The following is a 25,100-nucleotide window of genomic DNA, read 5'->3' on the forward strand; positions in this document are numbered from 1 at the left end:
AACTGACTGAAATATTATTATTGTTGACAAACTTTAACACAGTAGTTAGTCTTCATATGTTTCATTTAGCTAAACCTTTTAATTACATAGTAGAATCGTTTTATAATAAACCACAATTTGACAAGCCAGTTCAATCGAGAAATACCCGATCTTTAATGTTACTTAAACTGAGGTAGTTTATGAATATTTCCATTTGTGGAAAGTGCAGAATGGACTCCAAAACTGCGCGTTCACTGGTGTAAACAGGAAGTGCTGGCGTGACGTCAGCGGGCTCTGCAGTAAAGCCAGGCACGCGCTCAAAGGGATGTGAGTTGATTTGGGTAAATAAATAAAAAATAGTAATTTCAATTAAGTCGCTTGTATAATATAATGTTTATAACGCATATATACACGTAATAACGCGTCTCAAAATAATCTATAAACGAGTGAATGAATTAGCAGCTGCGCTTGTTCGAAGGTTTCTCACACACTAGTGTTTTCACAGCGCATACTACATACTTCATTCACGGATTTAACTGCGTACTGGGTGGCCTTTGTGTTCTGCAAGTGTGTCGTAGAGTGTGTTTTACTGTAGACAGCAGCATTTCTGCGGAATGTGTCACTAGGCGACATTATAAACTCTTGAGTGAAAGAGTGCTCTTGTTTCAGCGGCACTGGGTCAGAGGTCAGAGGTCAGGATGGCGCACATCACACTCAACCAGTACCTGCAGCAGGTGAGTCCGCGCAGTGCGTGTGAAGGGTCACTGAAGCTCCTCCTCCTGCTATAATGTGTGTGTGTGTGTGTGTGTGTGTGTGTGTGTGTGTGTGTGTGTGTTCTGGAAGGTTCTGGAGGCCATAGACAACAGAGACGGGCCATTCAGTGCAGAGATGCTGTCCTTCAAACACCCGCATGTGGCCAACCCTCGCCTGCAGGTGAGTGTGTGTGTGTGTGTGTGTGTGTGTGTGTGTGTGAGAAGCTCACAGATGCATTATTACTAACGTGTGTGTGTCACAGCTGTCCAGTCCGGAGGAGAAGTGTCAGCAGCTGCTGGAGCCGCCGTACGACGAGATGGTGGCCGCTCACCTCAGGTGTGTGTGTGTGTGTGTGTGTGTGTGTGAGTTGTTCACACTCACAGGTGTCTCTCTCTTCCTCTGCAGGTGTGTGTGTGTGTGTGTGTGTGTGTGTGTGAGTTGTTCACACTCACAGGTGTCTCTCTCTTCCTCTGCAGGTGTGTGTGTGTGCGTGCGTGTGTGTGTGTGTTATTCACACTCACAGGTGTCTCTCTCTTCCTCTGCAGGTGTGTGTGCGCGTGTGCGTGCGTGTGTGTGTGTGTGTGTGTTGTTCACACTCACAGGTGTCTCTCTCTTCCTCTGCAGGTGTGTGTGCGCGTGTGCGTGTGTGTGTGTGTGTGTGTGTGTGTGTGTGTGTGTGTGTTGTTCACACTCACAGGTGTCTCTCTCTTTCTCTGCAGGTGTGTGTGTGTGTGTGTGTGTGTGTTGTTCACACTCACAGGTGTCTCTCTCTTTCTCTGCAGGTGTGTGTGTGTGTGTGTGTGTGTGTGTGTGTGTGTTGTTCACACTCACAGGTGTCTCTCTCTTTCTCTGCAGGTGTGTGTGTGTGTGTGTGTGTGTGTGTGTGTTGTTCACACTCACAGGTGTCTCTCTCTTTCTCTGCAGGTGTGTGTGTGTGTGTGTGTGTGTGTGTGTGTGTTGTTCACACTTACAGGTGTCTCTCTCCTCCTCTGCAGGTGTGTGTGTGTGTGTGTGTGTGTGTGTGTGTGTGTGTGTGTTGTTCACACTTACAGGTGTCTCTCTCCTCCTCTGCAGGTGTGTGTGTGTGTGTGTGTGTGTGTGTTGTTCACACTTACAGGTGTCTCTCTCCTCCTCTGCAGGTGCACGTTCGCGGTGTCCAATCATGACTTTGTGGACGCCTACAAATGCCAGACGGTTGTGGTTCAATATCCTTTTGCTCCAGAACTTCTAGCGTAATGCATCGCTGTGTGTGTGGAGAGTGTGTGTGGAGAGTGTGTGTGGAGAGTGTGTGTGGAGAGTGTGTGTGGAGAGTGTGTGTGGAGAGTGTGTGTGGAGAGTGTGTGTGGAGAGTGTGTGTGTTTGACCTTAACGCAGATGAACATCATTTCTGAGGGCGTTTCAGGCGCATAAAGAGGAGAACTGGTGAGAAGTGGCTTATGGAATTGTATTGTTAAAAAATAAGTGTTGATACCCGGAACGCACAAAGTGCTATAATTTAATTTAAATCGTTATATCTAAAAAAAAAAAGATTTTTTTTTCCAATACTAAAATTTATGTATAAAAAAAAAAATAATAATTAACCATAACCCACTGATGATCGCTGTGTTTCAGGGCTCTGCCGATCATGTTTGCCGTGACCCTCGACCTCAGGATATTTGCCAATAATGTGAGTGGAACTCATTCATGTGTGGATCTGCAACCGATGCAGCGTCTCACAGCGCGAGTGTGTGTGTGTGTGTGTGTGTGTGTGTGTGTGTGTGTGTGTGTGTGTGTGTGTGTGTAGGCGGAGCAGCAGCTGCAGGCGAAGGGGAAGGGGAATGTCGGAGACATGCTGGAGAAAGCAGCGGATCAGTTGATGAGCTGCTTTAGAGTCTGTGCCAACGACAAGTGAGTTATTACATTAATAAAACATTACAGAAGTAGCCTTAACAGAACTAAAGAATTATGAAAGTATATTACAGTATTACTATTATAACAGTAGCAGCAGATCTATAGATCAAACATATCAACATCGTCGTAATGCCAAATGAGTTTTCATGACAGAGCATTATTAATATCTTTACTGTCAATTTTGATGAGTCCTTGATGAATAAAAGTTTTACTTGTTGGAAAAAACTACTTTTGGACAGTAGGGTTTAATTGAATGCTAAACGATAAAAAATTAGTTTCTACCACTTATTTATACACCGTATCAAAACAACATGTTTGTGTTACATAAAACAAACTGAGCGAGCGATGAACTTTCACACTTGTTGAATCAATCTGAACTGTATAGACACTGTATAAATATTATACTTTACTATAGAAGTACTATAGAACTAAAGGCATGTGACGTGTGCTTGTTTGTTTCAGTCGCACTGGGATTGATGACTCGAAGAGATGGGGAATGTTGTTTCTGATCAATCAGCTCTTCAAGATATATTTCAAAGTAAGAATGTTAATCTTAACATTTACTAATACATTATTAAAATAAATTTTCAGTAACTTTGCTTCAATTCTAACTAACCCAACATTTCTAAATTTTGTTTAAAGTTTTACATCTAATATTTTTATTGTATTTTACTAAAAATGTTTTGAATAGTTCAAGTTTAAGTTAACGATAATAGCTCATGAGCTGCGGTCTATGGAAGCTTGTTTCGGCCACGGAATAAAAAATAAAAAAGGTTATTGCGACTCTTTTTCTCACAATTCTGACTTGTTGATTTTTTTTCCTCAGAATTGCATGTTTATATCTTGCAATTCTGACTTTATGACTTGAAATTGTTAGAGGAAAAAGTCAGAATTTTGAGTTAAAGAGTCGCAAAAATGACACTGTTTCTGTGTGTTCAGATCAATAAGCTGCACCTGTGTAAGCCTCTGATCCGAGCCATCGAGAGCTCCAGCATGAAGGACGAGTACAGCACCGCCCAGCGCGTCACTTACAGATACTACGTGGGCAGGAAGGCCATGTTTGACAGCGACTTCAAACCAGGTGTTTGTGTGTGAGAGTGAGTGTGAGAGTGAGTGTGAGAGTGAGTGTGAGAGTGAGTGTGAGAGTGAGTGTGTGTGTGAGTGAGTGTGTGAGTGAGTGTGTGAGTGTGAGAGTGAGTGTGAGAGTGAGTGTGTGAGTGAGTGTGAGAGTGAGTGTGAGAGTGAGTGTGTGAGTGAGTGTGTGAGTGAGTGTGAGAGTGAGTGTGTGAGTGAGTGTGTGAGTGTGAGAGTGAGTGTGTGAGTGAGTGTGTGAGTGAGTGTGTGAGTGAGTGTGTGAGTGAGTGTGTGAGTGAGTGTGTGAGTGAGTGTGAGAGTGAGTGTGAGAGTGAGTGTGTGAGTGAGTGTGTGAGTGAGTGTGTGAGTGAGTGTGAGAGTGAGTGTGAGAGTGAGTGTGAGAGTGAGTGTGTGAGTGAGTGTGTGAGTGAGTGTGTGAGTGAGTGTGAGAGTGAGTGTGTGAGTGAGTGTGTGAGTGTGAGAGTGAGTGTGTGAGTGAGTGAGTGTGTGAGTGAGTGTGTGAGTGAGTGTGTGAGTGAGTGTGTGAGTGAGTGTGTGAGTGAGTGTGAGAGTGAGTGTGAGTGAGTGTGTGAGTGAGTGTGTGAGTGAGTGTGAGAGTGAGTGTGAGAGTGAGTGTGAGAGTGAGTGTGAGAGTGAGTGTGAGAGTGAGTGTGAGTGTGAGAGTGAGTGAGTGTGTGAGTGAGTGTGAGAGTGAGTGTGAGAGTGAGTGTGTGAGTGAGTGTGAGAGTGAGTGTGTGAGTGAGTGTGTGAGTGAGTGTGTGAGTGAGTGTGTGAGTGAGTGTGTGAGTGAGTGTGAGAGTGAGTGTGTGAGTGAGTGTGTGAGTGTGAGAGTGAGTGTGTGAGTGAGTGAGTGTGTGAGTGTGAGTGAGTGTGTGAGTGAGTGTGAGAGTGAGTGTGAGTGAGTGTGTGAGTGAGTGTGAGAGTGAGTGTGAGTGTGAGTGTGAGAGTGAGTGTGAGAGTGAGTGTGTGAGTGAGTGTGAGAGTGAGTGTGAGAGTGAGTGTGAGAGTGAGTGTGAGAGTGAGTGTGAGAGTAAGTGTGAGAGTGAGAGTGAGTGTGAGAGTGAGTGTGAGAGAGTGTGAGTGTGAGAGTGAGTGTGAGAGTGAGAGTGAGTGTGAGAGTGAGTGTGAGAGTGAGTGTGAGAGTGAGAGTGAGTGTGAGTGTGAGTGTGAGAGTGAGTGTGAGAGTGAGTGTGAGAGTGAGTGTGAGAGTGAGTGTGAGAGTGAGTGTGAGAGTGAGTGTGAGAGAGTGTGTGAGAGAGTGTGAGAGTGAGTGTGAGAGTGAGTGTGAGAGTGAGTGTGAGAGTGAGTGTGAGAGTGAGTGTGAGAGTGAGTGTGAGTGTGAGAGTGAGTGTGAGAGTGAGTGTGAGAGTGAGAGTGAGTGTGAGAGTGAGAGTGAGTGTGAGAGTGAGAGTGAGTGTGAGAGTGAGTGTGAGAGTGTGAGAGTGAGTGTGAGAGTGAGTGTGAGAGTGAGTGTGAGAGTGAGTGTGAGAGTGAGTGTGAGTGTGAGTGTGAGTGTGAGTGTGAGTGTGAGAGTGAGTGTGAGAGTGAGTGTGAGTGTGAGAGTGAGTGTGAGAGTGAGTGTGAGAGTGAGTGTGAGAGTGAGTGTGAGAGTGAGTGTGAGAGTGAGTGTGTGAGTGAGTGTGTGAGTGAGTGTGAGAGTGAGTGTGAGAGTGAGTGTGAGTGAGTGTGAGTGTGAGTGTGAGAGTGAGTGTGAGAGTGAGTGTGAGAGTGAGTGTGAGAGTGAGAGTGAGTGTGAGAGTGAGTGTGAGAGAGTGTGAGAGAGTGTGAGAGTGAGTGTGAGAGTGAGTGTGAGAGTGAGTGTGAGAGTGTGTGTGAGAGAGTGTGAGAGTGAGAGTGAGAGAGTGTGAGAGTGAGAGTGAGAGTGAGTGTGAGAGTGAGTGTGAGAGTGAGTGTGAGAGTGAGTGTGAGAGTGAGTGTGAGAGAGAGTGAGTGTGAGAGTGAATGTGAGAGTGAGTGTGAGAGTGAGTTGTGAGAGTGAGAGTGAGAGTGAGTGTGAGAGTGAGTGTGAGTGTGAGAGTGAGTGTGAGAGAGTGTGAGAGTGAGAGTGAGTGTGAGAGTGAGTGAGTGTGAGAGTGAGTGTGAGAGTGAGTGTGAGAGTGAGTGTGAGAGTGAGTGTGTGAGTGAGTGTGAGAGTGTGAGTGAGTGTGTGAGTGAGTGTGAGAGTGAGTGTGAGAGTGAGTGTGAGAGTGAGTGTGAGAGTGAGTGTGAGAGTGAGAGTGTGAGAGAGTGTGAGAGTGTGAGAGAGTGTGAGAGAGTGTGAGAGTGAGTGTGAGAGTGAGTGTGAGAGTGAGAGTGAGAGTGAGTGTGAGAGAGAGTGAGAGTGAGTGTGAGAGTGAGAGTGAGTGTGAGAGTGAGTGTGAGTGTGAGAGTGAGTGTGAGAGAGTGTGAGAGTGAGAGTGAGTGTGAGAGTGTGAGAGTGAGAGTGAGTGTGAGAGTGAGTGTGAGAGTGAGTGTGAGAGTGAGTGTGAGAGTGAGTGTGAGAGTGAGTGTGAGAGTGAGTGTGAGAGTGAGTGTGAGAGTGAGTGTGAGTGTGAGAGTGAGAGTGAGTGTGAGAGTGAGTGTGAGAGTGTGAGAGTGAGTGTGAGAGTGAGAGTGAGTGTGAGAGTGAGTGTGAGAGTGAGAGTGAGAGTGAGAGTGAGAGTGAGTGTGAGAGTGAGTGTGAGAGTGAGTGTGAGAGTGAGTGTGAGTGTGAGAGTGAGTGTGAGTGTGAGTGTGAGTGTGAGAGTGAGTGTGAGAGTGAGTGAGTGTGAGTGTGAGTGTGAGAGTGAGTGTGAGAGTGAGTGAGTGTGAGTGTGAGAGTGAGTGTGAGAGTGAGTGTGAGAGAGTGTGAGTGTGAGAGTGAGTGTGAGAGTGAGAGTGAGTGTGAGAGTGAGAGTGAGTGTGAGAGTGAGTGTGAGAGTGAGTGTGAGTGTGAGAGTGAGTGTGAGAGTGAGTGTGAGTGAGTGAGTGAGTGTGAGAGAGTGAGTGAGTGAGTGTGAGAGAGTGAGTGAGTGAGTGTGAGAGAGTGAGTGAGTGTGAGAGTGAGTGTGAGAGTGAGTGTGAGAGTGAGTGTGTGAGAGAGTGAGTGAGTGAGTGTGAGAGAGTGAGTGAGTGTGAGAGAGTGAGTGAGTGTGAGAGAGTGAGTGAGTGTGAGAGAGTGAGTGAGTGTGAGAGTGAGTGAGTGAGAGTGAGTGAGTGAGAGTGAGTGAGTGAGAGTGAGTGAGTGAGAGTGAGTGAGTGAGTGAGTGAGTGAGAGTGAGTGAGAGTGAGTGAGTGTGAGAGTGAGTGTGAGAGTGAGTGTGAGAGTGAGTGTGAGAGTGAGTGTGAGAGTGAGTGTGAGAGTGAGTGTGAGTGAGTGTGAGTGTGTGAGTGAGAGTGTGTGAGTGAGAGTGAGTGTGAGAGTGAGTGTGAGAGTGAGTGTGAGAGTGAGTGTGAGAGTGAGTGTGAGTGTGAGTGTGTGAGTGAGAGTGAGTGTGAGAGTGAGAGTGAGTGTGAGAGTGAGAGTGAGTGTGTGAGAGTGAGTGAGTGTGAGAGTGAGTGTGAGAGTGAGTGTGAGAGTGAGTGTGAGAGTGAGTGTGAGAGTGAGTGTGAGAGTGAGTGTGAGAGTGAGTGTGAGAGTGAGTGTGAGAGTGAGTGTGAGAGTGAGTGTGAGAGTGAGTGTGAGAGTGAGTGTGAGAGTGAGTGTGAGAGTGAGTGTGAGAGTGAGTGTGAGTGTGAGTGAGTGAGTGTGAGAGTGAGTGAGTGAGTGAGTGAGTGAGAGTGAGTGTGAGAGTGAGTGTGAGAGTGAGTGTGAGAGTGAGTGTGAGAGTGAGTGTGAGAGTGAGTGTGAGAGTGAGTGTGAGAGTGAGTGTGAGAGTGAGTGTGAGAGTGAGTGTGAGAGTGAGTGTGAGAGTGAGTGTGAGAGTGAGTGTGAGAGTGAGTGTGAGTGTGTGAGAGTGAGTGAGTGAGAGTGAGTGTGTGAGAGTGAGTGAGTGAGTGAGTGAGTGAGAGTGAGTGAGTGTGTGAGTGAGAGTGTGTGAGTGAGAGTGAGTGAGTGAGTGTGTGAGAGTGAGTGAGTGTGCGAGAGTGAGTGCGAGAGTGAGTGAGTGTGAGTGTGTGAGAGTGAGTGAGTGTGTGAGAGTGAGTGAGTGTGTGAGAGTGAGTGAGTGTGTGAGAGTGAGTGTCCGAGAGCGAGTGTTGTTGATCTGTGGAGCTCATTGTGTGTTTGTGTGTGTCCAGCTGAGGAGTGTCTGTCCTTCTCCTTCACACACTGCCATCGCTCCTGTCAGAGGAACAAGAGGCTGATCCTGATTTACCTGCTGCCCGTCAAGATGCTGCTGGTACGACTTCACTGAGATACACACTAACACACACACACACTCACACTCTTAGCGGCCCCTAATTTAATAACAAATGATCATTTAGATGGAAGTGAATCAATCAAAACTAACTTTAGCTGGAAAAAACATTTTTCAAGAACCACTATAAAACCAAACCAATCTCTGTTACCTTAAATTATATGTTTATCTCTGTAAAGCTGCTTTGAAACAATCTACATTGTTAAAAGCGCTATATAAATGAGGATGACTTGACTTGACACACACACACACACACACACACTATCCAGTCATAGAAACACAATTTACTGTATAACGCAGAATCACACTCAATTTGGCAAATTATCTGTGAATCAAAAGCAGAGCTGCAGACTGAATCAACTAGTGTGTGTGTGTGTGTGTGTGTGTGTGTGTGTGTGTGTGTGTGTGTGTGTGTGTGTGTGTGTGTATTAAAGACTGCTGAGGTCTGCATGTTCACACACAACCAGCCAAAATAAAAGTTTGATTTAACATGTAAATATAATTATTATAATTATTTAATAATGAATTAGTAATAATTAACATTTCATTTGATTTAATATCAAAAGATTAAATAAATTAATATTTTATGCCTTCGTTTGATTACCACCATTTTTATAATACATTTGTTTTATGAAATATGAATGAAATTAAATATTTCATACGGACCTAAAATCTTTTCTTAAACTTTCAATAAGATATGTTAATTTGAATTTTCTAGACTAACTTTTCTGGAATCCAGGACAGAATGTTCACCGCTTGTGTTTGTCTGTCAGGGTCACATGCCCTCACATCAGCTGTTGAAGAAGTACGACCTCATGCAGTTCGCTGACGTCACCAAGGCTGTGAGGTAACACACACACACACCCACACCCACACACACACACACACACACACTGCTGTAGATCCTCATCTTCTGTGTGTGTGTCAGAGAGGGGAACCTCTTGCTGCTCAATGAAGCGCTGGTGAAACACGAGACCTTCTTCATCCGCTGCGGGATCTTCCTCATCCTCGAGAAGCTGAAGATCATCACATACAGGAACCTCTTTAAGAAAGTGTGAGTGAACAACACACACACACTAACCCGACCCCTAAACCTACCCATCACACAAAACTTTATACATTTTTAATAAAACAGTTTAGTATGTTTTTAAAGCCATTTGAAATACGAGGAATCAGGAAATGTCCTCATAAATCACGTCCATGTTGTAATACCAGTGTAATACCCACGTCATTATAAACATTTCTGTCCTCATAAATCAAACAAACAAACACACACACACACACACACACTGATCTGAGTGTTGGTCTACAGGTATCTCACACACACACACACACACACTGATCTGAGTGTTGGTCTACAGGTATCTCACACACACACACACACACACACACACACACACACACACACACACACACACACACACACACACACACACACTGATCTGAGTGTTGGTCTACAGGTGTCTCACACACACACACACACACACACACTCACACTGATCTGAGTGTTGGTCTACAGGTATCTCACACACACACACACACACACACACACACACACACTCAAACTGATCTGAGTGTTGGTCTACAGGTATCTCACACACACACACACACACACTGATCTGAGTGTTGGTCTACAGGTATCTCACACACACACACACACACACACACACACACACACACACTCACACTGATCTGAGTGTTGGTCTACAGGTATCTCACACACACACACACACACACACACACACACACACTCACTCAAACTGATCTGAGTGTTGGTCTACAGGTATCTCACACACACACACTCACACTGATCTGAGTGTTGGTCTACAGGTATCTCACACACACACACACACACACACACACACACACACACACACACACTCAAACTGATCTGAGTGTTGGTCTACAGGTATCTCACACACACACACACACACACTGATCTGAGTGTTGGTCTACAGGTATCTCACACACACACACTCACACTGATCTGAGTGTTGGTCTACAGGTATCTCACACACACACACACTCACACACACACACACACACTGATCTGAGTGTTGGTCTACAGGTATCTCACACACACACACACACACACACACACACTGATCTGAGTGTTGGTCTACAGGTATCACACACACACACACACACACACACACACACACTGATCTGAGTGTTGGTCTACAGGTATCTCACACACACACACACTCACACTGATCTGAGTGTTGGTCTACAGGTATCTCACACACACACACACTCACACTGATCTGAGTGTTGGTCTACAGGTATCTCACACACACACACACACACACACACACTAATCTGAGTGTTGGTCTACAGGTATCTCACACACACACACACACACACACACACTGATCTGAGTGTTGGTCTACAGGTATCTCACACACACACACACACACACTGATCTGAGTGTTGGTCTACAGGTATCACACACACACACACACACACACACACACACACACACACACACACTGATCTGAGTGTTGGTCTACAGGTATCTCACACACACACACTCACACTGATCTGAGTGTTGGTCTACAGGTATCTCACACGCACACACACTCACACTGATCTGAGTGTTGGTCTACAGGTATCTCACACACACACACACACACACACACACACTAATCTGAGTGTTGGTCTACAGGTATCTCACACACACACACACTCACACTGATCTGAGTGTTGGTCTACAGGTATCTCACACACACACACACACACACACACACACACACACTGATCTGAGTGTTGGTCTACAGGTATCTCACACACACACACACACACACACACACACACACACACACACACACACAGACACACACACACACACACACACACTGATCTGAGTGTTGGTCTACAGGTATCTCACACACACACACACTCACACTAATCTGAGTGTTGGTCTACAGGTATCTCACACACACACACACACACACACACACTGATCTGAGTGTTGGTCTACAGGTATCTCACACACTGATGTGTGTGTGTGTGTGTGTGTGTGCGCAGGTATCATCTACTGAGGACTCATCAGCTTCCTCTGGATGCGTTCCTGGTTTCTCTGAGGATGATGAAGGTGGAGGACGTGGACATCGATGAAGTGCAGTGCATTCTGGCCAACCTCATTTACATGGTGAGACGCATCACTTCCTGCTGACACAAACACACAGGACCGACATCAAACCGACAGCTGTTAATATTGTGTGTGTTCTCTGTCTCAGGGACACATCAAGGGTTATATTTCCCATCAGCACCAGAAGCTGGTCGTCAGCAAGCAGAACCCGTTTCCTCCGCTGTCCAGCGTGTCCTGAACATCAGCTCCCAGAATGCATCTGTTACCCACAGAACACACCGCTCCTCAGAGTCATTCTCATTCTATGTTTGACCTTGTTTTTTTATTGATTGTCAAATAAACGTCACTCTGTTTTGTACTTATTTTTTTATTGTGACATTTTCATGACAAACCCTGATTTCTCACGACTAAAGTGTCTATACTGGGAAAACATCGGTGTAGATTCACTGTGAAACAAGTTAGTCAAATAATTACAAAGAAACTGCAACTAAATTAAAAGTTTGTTTAGCAGAACGACTGAAATAGTATTTTCTTGTAAAACATAGTTGAATAATCAATGTTTTCTTTTGTATTTCTCATGTTCAGTAGTGATTCTCATGACAGTAATACGATATTTTGTCTAAATCACTAAAAACAAATACTATGATGATGTATAAATACTTCATTTAAAGGTGATTAATCTCCACCATTAAAAACTGAATTCCAAAAACAACTGTCCATCATTGGTCAGTCAGTCAGATAGCCCCGCCCCTAACACCACGTGTGATCGGTTGAGGCAGAGGTTGACATGTCACTCAAACATACAGATCAAAGTTGCAGTTTTTACTCTTCAGGAATCAAACTACCAGTGACTCGGATCATAAAACAGACTAGCTGTGAATATCATTTTCAAATGCATATTTCTATAATTTGACCAAATGCTGATCAGAAATTGAGGGAGGGATACTTGCACAATATTTCTATAGTGTTGTTTAGCAGTGAAATATGAGCCACACATGGGATTCTCAGGTTCAGTGTTGGGGAAAGTTACTCTGAAAAGTAATGCATTACAGTAAAATAATTGCGTTTCTTTAAGAACAACAACTTTACTTTTTATACTTTTTAAGCACAAACCTTTCAGCCGCTGTTCTGGAGAACAAGAATATGCAGGAGAAGAAAGATTAACATTTCACCAATAAAAACAAAAAATCTAAAGTCATTTTTGCGTATGGTTTAACTGAATCATCGAAGGTCAGAAGCAAGTACATTGAGATTAAATGCATAAAAATATTCGTTTTATTTAACATATTTAATAATTGGAGGTTTGTGTATTATTCTGATTTTGCATTTCACTGATTTTATTCATTTTGAGGAATACTGAATCTTTTTTGTGCAAGTGAGATTAGTCAATTCATGCTCACATTAAGTCTAGAACGACAATAACCATCATGTTTACACACACACACACATACACACCTATGCACTTCGATTTCTCTCAACTTGGGGACAGGAGAGCTGTCAGTCAATAAATGTGAAAAAGTAACTTGTGTTACTTATTTGAAAAATTAATTCAGATATGTTGCTGTAAAATTAAAAGTAATGCGTTACTTTACTAGTTACTTGAAAAAAGGGTTACACTTTATTATCATTGTTACATATTTTCAAGTACTGAGTAAAATTAAGCAACTACCTGTACTTACTAAAGGGTTAGGGTAGAATTAGGGTTTGGTTGAGGGTTGGTTGCATGGAATTATGCATAATTTACTGTTATTACTATGGTAAGTACTGTAAAATAAAGTGTCACTGAAAAATGTAATCTGATTACGTAACTCAAGTTACTTGTAATGAGTCACACACTGCTCAGGTTATTGGTGTCGTTTCTTCATCATTGCTCTTTCTCGGTTGCGTGCAGCAGCGGCCGGAGCCAGTGCAAGTATCGGGACAGTTTGGTGAACACGAGTCCTTTATCACAGCCTCCGACTGACAGAGACAGTCCCGTCAGGAACGCCGTCTTCCCCTCCACTGTCGCCACGGGACTCCCGGACATCACCTCACACTCCACCGGTTTGCTCTCAGACTCCTGTCTCTCCATGCAGAACATCTTGTTGGTCATTAAGAACGTGAGGTTGAGAGCGTCCCGACAGTCGTCCAATGAGAGGTAAGCGTGTCTGGCTCCGCCCATGACCACGCCCCCTCGACCGGCCCTCATCAGGATGTTCTCGCTGAAGTCTTTCTCCGGCAGGCAGAGCGGGACAATGGACATGTGTTCTGGAAGCGGATCCTTCAGCTCCAGGAACGCCAGATCGTTCTCCGGACCGGACGAGTAATGTTTGTGAGGCGTCCAGCTGGAGACAACCAGCGCTGAGCTCGAGTCCCGCACCGCTGGAACACAAGAGCACGGGCACTTAAAGGGGACATATCATGAAAATCTGACTTTTCCCACGTTCAAGTGCAATAATCGGGACCCCCATAGGCGTAACTTACAGGTGGGACAAGTCCCCACCACTTTTTGAAACAGGCTAACCCAACCTAACCCTAAACACACACACACACACACACACACACACACACACACACACACACACACACACACACACACACACCTGTCCCACCTCCTTTTTAAAACAAAGTTACACCACTGGCATCTACCAACCTAGAAAACGTGAAAAGTGAAACCCAAAACTTTGTTTTGAGTCTTTCTCTGAGAGCATGTCTAAAAATAAGCTGATCAGATTTCGCTCCTTCTGACGTATGATGAGGATCTTATTATAATATTACCGACCCTTAATCTGCACGTTTATAATATTACCGATCCTTAATCTGCACGTTTATAATATTACCGGCCCTTAATCTGCACGTTTATAATATTCCCGGCGCTTAATCTGCACGTTTATAATATTACCGATCCTTAATCTGCACGTTTATAATATTACCGGCCCTTAATCTGCACGTTTATAATATTCCCGGCCCTTAATCTGCACGTTTATAATATTACCGGCCCTTAATCTGCACGTTTATAATATTACCGGCCCTTAATCTGCACGTTTATAATATTACCGGCCCTTAATCTGCACGTTTATAATATTACCGGCCCTTAATCTGCACGTTTATAATATTACCGGCCCTTAATCTGCACGTTTATAATATTACCGGCCCCTAATCTGCACGTTTTATAATATCACCGGCCCCTAATCTGCACGTTTATAATATTACCGGCCCTTAATCTGCACGTTTATAACATTACCGGCCCTTAATCTGCACGTTTATAATATTACCGGCCCCTAATCTGCACGTTTATAATATTACCGGCCCTTAATCTGCACGTTTATAATATTACCGGCCCCTAATCTGCACGTTTATAATATTACCGGCCCTTAATCTGCACGTTTATAACATTACCGGCCCCTAATCTGCACGTTTATAATATTACCGGCCCCTAATCTGCACGTTTATAATATTACCGGCCCCTAATCTGCACGTTTATAATATTACCGGCCCCTAATCTGCACGTTTATAATATTACCGGCGCTTAATCTGCACGTTTATAACATTACCGGCCCTTAATCTGCACGTTTATAACATTACCGGCCCCTAATCTGCACGTTTATAATATTACCGATCCTTAATCTGCACGTTTATAATATTACCGGCCCTTAATCTGCACGTTTATAATATTACCGGCGCTTAATCTGCACGTTTATAATATTACCGGCCCTTAATCTGCACGTTTATAACATTACCGGCCCTTAATCTGCACGTTTATAACATTACCGGCCCCTAATCTGCACGTTTATAATATTACCGATCCTTAATCTGCACGTTTATAATATTACCGGCCCTTAATCTGCACGTTTATAATATTACCGGCCCTTAATCTGCACGTTTATAATATTACCGGCCCTTAATCTGCACGTTTATAATATTACCGGCTCTTAATCTGCAGGTTTATAATATTACCGATCCTTAATCTGCACGTTTATAATATTACCGGCTCTTAATCTGCACGTTTATAATATTACCGGCCCTTAATCTGCACGTTTATAATATTACCGGCCCTTAATCTGCACGTTTATAATATTACCGATCCTTAATCTGCACGTTTATAATATTACCGGCCCTTAATCTGCACGTTTATAATATTACCGGCCCTTAATCTGCACGTTTATAATATTACCGGCTCTTAATCTGCAGGTTTATAATATTACCGATCCTTAATCTGCACGTTTATAATATTACCGGCTCTTAATCTGCACGTTTATAATATTACCGGCCCTTAATCTGCACGTTTATAATATTACCGGCCCTTAATCTGCACGTTTATAATATTACCGATCCTTAATCTGCACGTTTATAATATTACCGGCTCTTAATCTGCACGTTTATAATATTACCGATCCTTAATCTGCACGTTTATAATATTACCGGCGCTTAATCTGCACGTTTATAATATTACCGGCCCTTAATCTGCACGTTTATAATATTACCGGCTCTTAATCTGCACGTTTATAATATTACCGGCTCTTAATCTGCACGTTTATAATATTACCGGCCCCTAATCTGCACGTTTATAATATTACCGGCTCTTAATCTGCACGTTTATAATATTACCGGCCCTTAATCTGCACGTTTATAATATTACCGGCTCTTAATCTGCACGTTTATAATATTACCGGCGCTTAATCTGCACGTTTATAATATTACCGGCCCTTAATCTGCACGTTTATAACATTACCGGCCCTTAATCTGCACGTTTATAATATTACCGATCCTTAATCTGCACGTTTATAATATTACCGGCCCTTAATCTGCACGTTTATAATATTACTGGCCCTTAATCTGCACGTTTATAATATTACCGATCCTTAATCTGCACGTTTATAATATTACCGGCCCTTAATCTGCACGTTTATAATATTACCGGCTCTTAATCTGCACGTTTATAATATTACCGGCTCTTAATCTGCACGTTTATAATATTACCGATCCTTAATCTGCACGTTTATAATATTACCGGCCCTTAATCTGCACGTTTATAATATTACCGGCCCTTAATCGGCACGTTTATAATATTACCGGCGCTTAATCTGCACGTTTATAATATTACCGGCCCTTAATCTGCACGTTTATAATATTACCGGCTCTTAATCTGCACGTTTATAATATTACCGGCTCTTAATCTGCACGTTTATAATATTACCGGCTCTTAATCTGCACGTTTATAATATTACCGGCCCCTAATCTGCACGTTTATAATATTACCGGCTCTTAATCTGCACGTTTATAATATTACCGGTCCTTAATCTGCACGTTTATAATATTACCGGCTCTTAATCTGCACGTTTATAATATTACCGGCGCTTAATCTGCACGTTTATAATATTACCGGCCCTTAATCTGCACGTTTATAACATTACCGGCCCTTAATCTGCACGTTTATAATATTACCGATCCTTAATCTGCACGTTTATAATATTACCGGCCCTTAATCTGCACGTTTATAATATTACCGGCCCTTAATCTGCACGTTTATAATATTACTGGCCCTTAATCTGCACGTTTATAATATTACCGATCCTTAATCTGCACGTTTATAATATTACCGGCTCTTAATCTGCACGTTTATAATATTACCGATCCTTAATCTGCACGTTTATAATATTACCGGCCCTTAATCTGCACGTTTATAATATTACCGGCTCTTAATCTGCACGTTTATAATATTACCGATCCTTAATCTGCACGTTTATAATATTACCGGCCCTTAATCTGCACGTTTATAATATTACCGGCCCTTAATCTGCACGTTTATAATATTACCGATCCTTAATCTGCACGTTTATAATATTACCGGCTCTTAATCTGCACGTTTATAATATTACCGATCCTTAATCTGCACGTTTATAATATTACCGGCCCTTAATCTGCACGTTTATAATATTACCGGCTCTTAATCTGCACGTTTATAATATTACCGGCTCTTAATCTGCACGTTTATAATATTACAAGCTCTTAATCTGCACGTTTATAATATTACCGGCTCTTAATCTGCACGTTTATAATATTACCGGCTCTTAATCTGCACGTTTATAATATTACCGGCTCTTAATCTGCACGTTTACACACACCGGCCGACATTCGGTTTCTCGAGCGACAACAGTGAGCAGTTCTAACGCAACGGCAGAAGATCCAGGAAAGCCTGAAACTGTTCTGTCGTTGAGCACAGACGAGCACTGAACACTATTGATCAGAACATGTCACCGCTGTACCGACTACGAGAATGAACCAAACACAATTGAAGCTTTTAGGTGATTGTTCATACATAATCACACAAAAGAGGATTCACATTCCAGATTCAAATCTCCAAACCCAGAGCCATAAATCACCCCTAGGCTCCAGATAGTCTGTAACCAAAAAGACTTTTTATTGTTTAACTAATGCCTAGTTCACACTACATGATTTTAAAACGTCGGGCTGAACTGTGGGGTTCACACTACATGACTCTCTTCTCTCGTGCTCTCTCTCGGAAAAAGTCTCGGCAGAACAAGTCGGGTGGAGCAGACGATGGTTATAGTAACCATGTAGACGCATAGAGACAAATGAGCCAAATCAAGATCAGGGTTTAAAACAGCTTCATCCAAGCCATCTAACTCGTCTCACGTTCCTTTATTTTCCTTTGTTTTCTTTTCCGTTAAAAGTCTCGGTTCTAAGTTAAGTTTTGCTGCAAAGTTTCGTTTAAACATTTCGACTGCAACGCGCTTCCAACTTCAAAGACTTTCATCCATGCGCCAACACACCACGTGATTGGCTGCCCAAGATCTAGCAGGCACGAGGAGACCGCCAGCCAAGCAACGGACCCTGGAAACCCCTTTACACGACAAAAGGGAATCCCCAAAGCAAACCGAAGACAAGCAAGTAACCTTCAGACTCTAAACTGAACTGGTGCAATTAATATAAAATTGAATAACCTGCCTAAGAAACGATTGAAGGGTTAAATCGATGATTGATGGTTCGTTCAGGTCATGTCTTTTAAGTGCATATAGAAACTTGGGATCTCACCATCTGACTCCTAAAACTCATTCTTCCTCACTCTCTTTCTTTCTGCAACTCGTATGATGTTTGTGTGTGTGTGTGTGTGTGTGTGTGTGTGTGTGTGTTAGATATTAGTTTTATGTGTTAGTCTTATAATCAATAAAGTATTGTTTGTATTTTAAAAGAGAAGCATTACTTGTGTTATGTGCTTAGGAATTTATTGTCTTGAACTGCGATCTAAGCTACCTATGCTTTTACCCTAATTATTTCTTAGCTGTTAGCTGGGAATTAGTCTTTCTTGGCCAGGAAGATATTATATTTCCTAGAATTAATAATTGTTTATGCTTCCGTTCATTGGATGAACTGATAAAACGATCATACTATTGATTCTGCTACAGTAAATTCTGAAAATAATTAAACTATTAATTATTGATCATAATCCGTTATGAATAATAATTAGTTATATTTATACGGGCGTATAAACGCTACACCGCTGTCTTATAAACACCTCAGGAACTGTGGACACTTGTGTAGAAGTTCAACATGATGATGAGATGATCAATGTAACTCCACAACAACTACATAAATGTGTCCACTAACATTCAGAAACTCTTCCTGAGTCTCTCCGTAAGGCTGCACTCGCTACTGGTTATTCTGGGATTGTGGATGAGTGACATTGGCCTGTTTTGTTATTGCCGGTGTTGTGCCGAATTTCGACTCCCTGCCAAATTATTACCCCCCTCGTTGAAGTCAGTATCTGATTGCCTAATCCTAACCCCACCCCTAATCCTAAGACCTCCCCCACAACTAATCCTAAACCTACCAATAATCCTAACCCCTCCCCCACAACTAATCCTAAACCTACCAATAATCCTAACCCCTCCCCCACAACTAATCCTAAACCTACCAATAATCCTAACCCCTCCCCCACAACTAATCCTAAACCTACCAATAATCCTAACCCCTCCCCCACAACTAATCATAAACCTACCAATAATCCTAACCCCTCCCCCACAACTAATCCTAAACCTACCAATAATCCTAACCCCTCCCCCACAACTAATCCTAAACCTACCAATAATAGGGGGTAATATTTTGGCAGGGGGTTGAAAATAGGCACAACACCGGAGTTTCTGAAGCTCGTGTAAAGACTCCGCCCTCTTCTGAATGGAGGCGGAGCTGCAGCTCATTTGCATTTAAAGGGACACACACAGAAACTGACAAGCTATAATAAATGATCTGGTATTTTGAGCTTAACTTTGACAGACACATTTTGAGGACACCATATATTTATATTACATCTTGTGAAAATGGGCATAATACGTTTCCATTTTAAAGTCACAATTCTTATTTCTGTCAGGACCACTATCGTCAAATACGATTGACAATTAGCATACAGTTTGGATTGGCGGTATGATTCCGTTCTGGGCAAGAACTCCCTGCGCATTCATGCAGCCTATAATAGATAAGAGCAGCAATAACAGAACAGAACCAACATGAATGTATGCAAATATCGTTAATTCAAGATTTTAAAGTACTACATCATTCGAGAATTTATTCTGATTCAAGGGGGAATCAGAGTGCCAAATCCTGACTGAGACAGGAGGAGCTGGGGAGGGAGGAGGGTAATCAGCTCCCGAGAAACGCGATAGCTGCTCATAAAACTGAAGGAGCTTATCTATGTATACAGTGAAAGTGTCATATTCCTATAGGTACTGTAGACGTGGGTCAGCTGATGCGAGCTTGACTAACGTGACCTGCCAGAAACCGACGCCACGCTTGATGTTCTTATGTAAACGTATTGGTTAGTGCTCACCAAGAGAGACGTGGCGCTCCGACAGCGCTGACATACACACGGCTGACGTCAGCAATGACTTACGGCCCACAACCACACCGTGACAGATGACATCACCGCTGTCGTTCACGAACCGCACCTGCACACATCATCATCATCAAGTGCTCTTCTGATTGGCTGAGTATGGTGTCCTGCGCTAGGGATGCTGGGTAAGCAGCGATTCTCACCTCCCACGGGCAGCGTCCATCAGAACAGAAGCTGGACGTCTCCGTCGTTCCACACGGGTTCTGAACTGAGAACATGGAGGAGGTCAGTGTCACATGTTCCACACTATGCAAATGAGCCACAGCAACGCAGCCAATGAGAAGACAGCGGTACCGTTTGGCGTGCAGCTCCTGCCGTCGCTGTGAAGCTTGAATCCGCGAGTGCAGAAGCATCGATACGCGCCTGCCGTGGGTCTGCAGAAATGCTCGCATGCTAACGGCCCGGCAGACGGACACTGGGATTTATCTGCAAAACATCATCATGAAGCGTCTTGTCACACACTGAATGTGTCCATCACATGCTCACTAGCATCACTTTAGGGGCTTTCGCACCGGCTAGTTCTAGGAATTTAGTTCTAGGAATTAATCACCAGGATGGTTCCCCGAGAACTAATGGTTCCCATAGGAATGTTTTCCTAGTTGCATTCGCACCGTCAGCAGGAACTCTGAAGTGACGTGAGACACGCTTGTTGTTTATTTTGACGGCGCTGAGAACGACTGAGCTCACATTCTCCTGTTCATTAGTTTACGATCTGTCTAACAGTTCCTCCAAAAGGAGTTCCTGAAATCATTCCTAGTTCCTGCGGTGCGAACACGCCAAAAACCGGGAACTTCAGCCAATAATTCTAGGAACTATGAAAAGGTTCCTCAGGTGCGAAAGCCCCTTTTCACTCGTGTAAATGAACACACTCACCGGTCTGACAGTCGGTGCCGATGTACATGTCGGAGCAGGTGCAGGTGTAGCCGCCGATCCCGTCCTTACACACTCCGCTGTGTTTACACGGACCCGAGCTGCACTGATCCCCGTCTAAAAACGAGAAGAACGGCAGGAAAATATTAAGCTAAAACGGAGATCAGTTAAAGAGAACAATACCAAACGGTGTAGGCTACATTTAAAAGTAAAGAATTGAACAACGATAAATAGTGTAAAAACAGGTTAAAACAACACTGCTCTGACAAAAAAGTCACTGTTTGGTTACGGCAAATGGGTCTATGACGATAATTGCAGTAGCCTACCGCGATGACATCACAGTTTTCTCCAGAGCGGTTATAAATGAACTAAAACATATTTTTTTAACAAGAAAAATTAACCATCACTGAACTTACTTACTTAAACTGGACACGACACTATTTTCTTCTAGAAACAAACTTTGTTGCATTATTTTCCTGTTATCACTATAACGTGCTTTGAAACAATCTGTATTGTAAAAATGAACTTATTTAAATACAAACAGTGACTTTTTTGTTGGACCAGGAAGGCAGTGTATATGAGCTATCATATAATAGTCATTTAAATTAATTAAAGTATGATTAAACTTTCTAAAGGTCACTTACCATAGTATTTGGTCCAGAACTCATTCTTTACAGGGAAATAAAAAGAATTGTGATGAGCGAAATTGTTTCAGCAGCATTTAGTTAAATTACTTTCAAAAAACAAAACCCCCAACATAATTATGACATACTAAGTCATAATTTTGACATGAAAGGTGGAATTTATGACAGAAAATTATCATTACGACATTTTAATGTCATAGTTATGAATTGGTATGGTTTCGATTCTATGTTATAATTGCGATTTATTAAAGCATTTTTTTTCTTATGCGATGGAAACTTTCTTGATGTGAAGAGTCAATAAGCCCGCGTTCAAGCAAAAGAGCGCGAAATTCAGACATCCCAGAATAATAAGATCCATCTCACGCCAGAAGAAAGCAACCGTCTGTCCTGCAGCTGCCAATGGTGAGAAGCGCTTCATTGTCCAAAGCCTGTGATCTATTTTCATATAACCTCAAATAACATAATTATTGCACTTTATTCACACTAGTGGTGAATGGAGTAAAGAAAAGGTTGTTTTTGATGTAACGATAAACATCACGCGTTGAACAGACTTTCGTATCGTCTGCGGTTTCTCAGGTTCTCGCGCCGCGTTTTTAAAATGTTTAACTTTTAAAACACGGGAACTCTTTTACATTTTGATCGCGTTATAAAACAACAAGCTCGTTCTGTGCGACGTTTCCATTAACCGATGTTATATGCGACTAAAAGGTCATTTTTTCCTCACGCGATTAGTCACGTATATCCCAGCCACGTCGCTCTAGCTATTATTTTTAATCGAAGTCGTAGGCTTGTTATCCAAGCTTTAATGGCAAGGAAAGACTCTTATACTGAGAGCTGCAGCTCGTATAGGAGTTTCTGGGTGTTTCTCCCTCATATCTCTGCTTCAAGATCTTGATAAATCCAGTTGTCCTGTAATGTATTTGTCTTTAATGAGTTTAATGAAGAACCTTCTCATCTTCTGTCCAAACATACGGCGCAATCTTTAAAGAACGATCGAATGTTACATTGACCAGATGACCTGTAAATGCGTATAAACTGTTTCCAGATTGCAGCTTTGCGAAATATTCCTTTTTTGAACTGCCTGAAGAACCTCATGCAAGCGTAATTTTTTTTTTTTTTGCGATATTTGAGAGTTTTTATAAAATGTACGTGTTTCCATTGGGCGCATTTTCAATTCGCAATTTCAATTTGCGCAATTTGAAGGGTAATGGAAATGATCATCAGATGTAGTACTGTCTTCTGGTCGTCTTCGAAGTATTCCCGGGCCTCTTCTTTACTGCATTTCTCCTCGATACACTCGCGCTCCAGATTCCCCTGCAGAATCTCCTCCAGGAGAAACACATTGGCCCGTCTGGAGCGCAGGAGCAGCGAATTCGCCCGCTGGTGAGACCGAAACACTGAAAAACATGCTCAAATTATCATGACCACAAACATCATCCCAGCTAACAAGGGGCGCGTTTCCCAAAAGCATTGTTGGGCCAACTGATCGCAATTTCCATTGAACTCTATTGGTAACGACGGAACTTTGGGAAACGCACCCCAGATATGTTCTACGAACAAAGTTACTTTTGAATGTTCTGAAACTAGTAGGCTAGTACCATTTAAAAAACGTTAGATGAACGTCCAACTTACATGTTGCAGAAAAAAGTTCCATGAACGATAAATAATGTGCTAACGTTTTCAGAACACCATTAGACCAGATAACTTTGAACAAACGTTCTGTTAACTTTACTGGAAGAGCGTTTGTTTGTAACTTCAAGAACTTGACAGAACGTTCCCTGTTCACTGGGATGTTGTGAAGAAATCATTGACGCATCTTTGACAAATTCACATTTGAAGTCACTCTGATCACAGTGGTTTGAGGAACAACAACACGACCAGTGAATGTCCTTATCGAACTCTTTAAATCAGTTTGAGAGCAAAACAAGGATCGAGAGTAACATGAACCCAATTAACAGGGAACGTTCTCAGAACAAATATTATTCCAGTAACGTTAATAATGAATGTTTGCACAAAGTTATCTGGTCTTTAATAATGTTCTCAAAACGTTAGCATAAAAACATTATTTATACTTCATTCATGGCACGTGTTCTTCTGAAATGTTTTAGTTTGACGTTTGTTTAACGTTACTGCTTGTTTCAGATCATTCGAAAGTAGTATTCTCATAATGTTTGCCAAATGATCAAATGGAAAGTTTCCTTAATGTTTGCATAAGCAGGAAAAAAAGTTTTTAAAACCTGGACGTTTGATACCTTTTCATAACTTATTATTTACATTAGCAAAAGGTTCTTAGGTTAGCTGGACTGATGATAATTGATCTCTCACCCGTACGTCGATCCACCGACAACACATGATGAATGATCAGCGTGAAGAACAGCACACGACATATCAGTGATTCCATCACGATCAATCAGCAGAAGCTCCTGACACCTGTCAGTCACGGATCATCAGCTCGTCTGTAGCTCCGCCCACAATCAATACAGTCAATAACTATCCATAAAGCGTCTTCCTCAGGATACGTGAACCATTACAAGAAAGTGATGCGATGTTGACGTCAACGAATTAATGCTGTCAGCTCTGTGTTAAACGAGCGAGTCAGATTCATTAGTTAATGTGTTTTCATGTGTTTATGGTAAAAGGCAAACTTGTGATGATTGTTTCTGTGTGCTCAGCGGTGTGTATCTGGACTCTAGTCTGTCAACACGACCTCTGAACTCTTCATCTGTGTGTTTGTCAACGCATCCAGAGCCTCCACATACACTGATGTTAGAGTACTGTCTTTATCCAATGTCTAATTTTCTATTTGTATTGATTAAACAAAAAACTTTTGGGAAGTAGGTAAGACCAAAAGGAAACAAGTTGAGATTTTTTACAAGTGTACGGCTGCCAACATTAATTCTTGTCAGGAAACTTATACGATAAGAATATGACAGAAACAGCTTATAAAATCAACTGTGTTGTCTTTATTAAAACTGTAAATCTCATTTGGATGAGAGTTAACATGAAACAGCATTGACAAATCGCTTTACCTCCATAATGTGGAAAGATTTAACTATAAATATTATATTAAATAGTTATAGTTATTTCATCAATGATGATTTGTTTGAATAGGTTCATAAGTGGAGTAAGTTACACTTATATGAAAGATTATGAAGACAAAAATGGTTTTCTGTAGAATCCCAGAACCTCCTGGCAAGATTATGAACAAACGTTCTTCCAGTAACATTAACAGAACGTTTGTTCAAAGTTATGTGCTCTTTAATAATGTTCTCCAAACGTTAGCACAAAAACAATAGTTCATTGAAGTTTTTTTTAAATGTTACTACTCGGAGAACATTCAAAAGTTATCCCATCCCATCCCATAATGTTTCCAAAATTATGAAATGGAATATGTCCCCTTAAAGGAGTATTTCTATATAAAATGAAAATTAGCCCATGATTTACTCACCCTCGAGTCATCTTAAGTGTAGCATTCTTCTTTCAAATGCATGGCTTCGCTTCAGAAGGCCTTTAATAACCCCTCAGAGCCTGTGGAGCACTTTATGATGGACAGA

The 25,100-nt window shown here is 42.4% G+C and overlaps 2 protein-coding genes across 5 annotated transcripts; one reads left to right on the top strand and one right to left on the bottom strand.

Annotated features, from left to right (window-relative positions):
- The first annotated feature begins 229 nt into the window (after nucleotides 1–229).
- pcid2 (PCI domain containing 2) lies at nucleotides 230–11,503 on the top strand. Of its 4 annotated transcripts, none has more exons than XM_077238107.1 (15): nucleotides 230–320; nucleotides 649–713; nucleotides 823–912; nucleotides 995–1,068; nucleotides 1,872–1,937; nucleotides 2,113–2,154; nucleotides 2,344–2,398; nucleotides 2,516–2,619; nucleotides 3,085–3,160; nucleotides 3,562–3,703; nucleotides 7,936–8,036; nucleotides 8,828–8,901; nucleotides 8,983–9,108; nucleotides 11,082–11,205; nucleotides 11,294–11,503. In XM_077238107.1, exons 2-15 carry the CDS (start codon nucleotides 678–680, stop codon nucleotides 11,381–11,383), a joined length of 1,200 nt encoding a protein of 399 aa, XP_077094222.1. In that variant the 5' UTR covers nucleotides 230–320; nucleotides 649–677; the 3' UTR covers nucleotides 11,384–11,503. The 4 variants fall into 4 exon arrangements, with proteins under 4 accessions (XP_077094222.1, XP_077094223.1, XP_077094226.1 ...); XM_077238108.1 differs by having other exon boundaries at nucleotides 240–306; XM_077238111.1 differs by lacking the exons at nucleotides 230–320; nucleotides 649–713; nucleotides 823–912; ... (2 more) ...; nucleotides 2,113–2,154; nucleotides 2,344–2,398 and adding an exon at nucleotides 2,460–2,479.
- Nucleotides 11,504–12,909: 1,406 nt separating this feature from the next.
- prozb (protein Z, vitamin K-dependent plasma glycoprotein b) lies at nucleotides 12,910–24,374 on the bottom strand. Its single transcript, XM_077238112.1, has 8 exons — nucleotides 23,872–24,374; nucleotides 22,780–22,943; nucleotides 21,547–21,571; nucleotides 20,906–21,019; nucleotides 20,327–20,458; nucleotides 20,176–20,240; nucleotides 19,970–20,087; nucleotides 12,910–13,506 (listed from the first exon to the last, which is right to left on the bottom strand). Exons 1-8 carry the CDS (start codon nucleotides 23,945–23,947, stop codon nucleotides 13,010–13,012), a joined length of 1,191 nt encoding a protein of 396 aa, XP_077094227.1. The 5' UTR covers nucleotides 23,948–24,374; the 3' UTR covers nucleotides 12,910–13,009.
- Nucleotides 24,375–25,100: the final 726 nt, after the last annotated feature.

The sequence above is a fragment of the Siphateles boraxobius genome, unplaced genomic scaffold, assembly GCF_051911475.1.
Source record: "Siphateles boraxobius isolate OS27281-9 unplaced genomic scaffold, OSU_SipBor_1 215, whole genome shotgun sequence".
Lineage (NCBI taxonomy): Eukaryota > Metazoa > Chordata > Actinopteri > Cypriniformes > Leuciscidae > Siphateles > Siphateles boraxobius.

What these genes read in the sequence shown, in the direction of transcription:
- pcid2 (XM_077238107.1), top strand. Translation starts at nt 678, where the DNA reads ATGGCGCACATCACACTCAACCAGTACCTGCAGCAG. An exon ending in TGGCCAACCCTCGCCTGCAG is followed by an intron (nt 913 to 994) that starts GTGAGTGTGTGT and finishes TGTGTGTCACAG; the next exon opens with CTGTCCAGTCCGGAGGAGAA. An exon ending in TGCCAGACGGTTGTGGTTCA is followed by an intron (nt 1,938 to 2,112) that starts ATATCCTTTTGC and finishes ACGCAGATGAAC; the next exon opens with ATCATTTCTGAGGGCGTTTC.
- prozb (XM_077238112.1), bottom strand. Translation starts at nt 23,947, where the DNA reads ATGGAATCACTGATATGTCGTGTGCTGTTCTTCACGCTGATCATTCAT. An exon ending in ATGGACGCTGCCCGTGGGAG is followed by an intron (nt 20,088 to 20,175) that starts GTGAGAATCGCT and finishes TGATGTGTGCAG; the next exon opens with GTGCGGTTCGTGAACGACAG. An exon ending in GGAGCGCCACGTCTCTCTTG is followed by an intron (nt 13,507 to 19,969) that starts GTGAGCACTAAC and finishes CTTGTGTTCCAG; the next exon opens with CGGTGCGGGACTCGAGCTCA.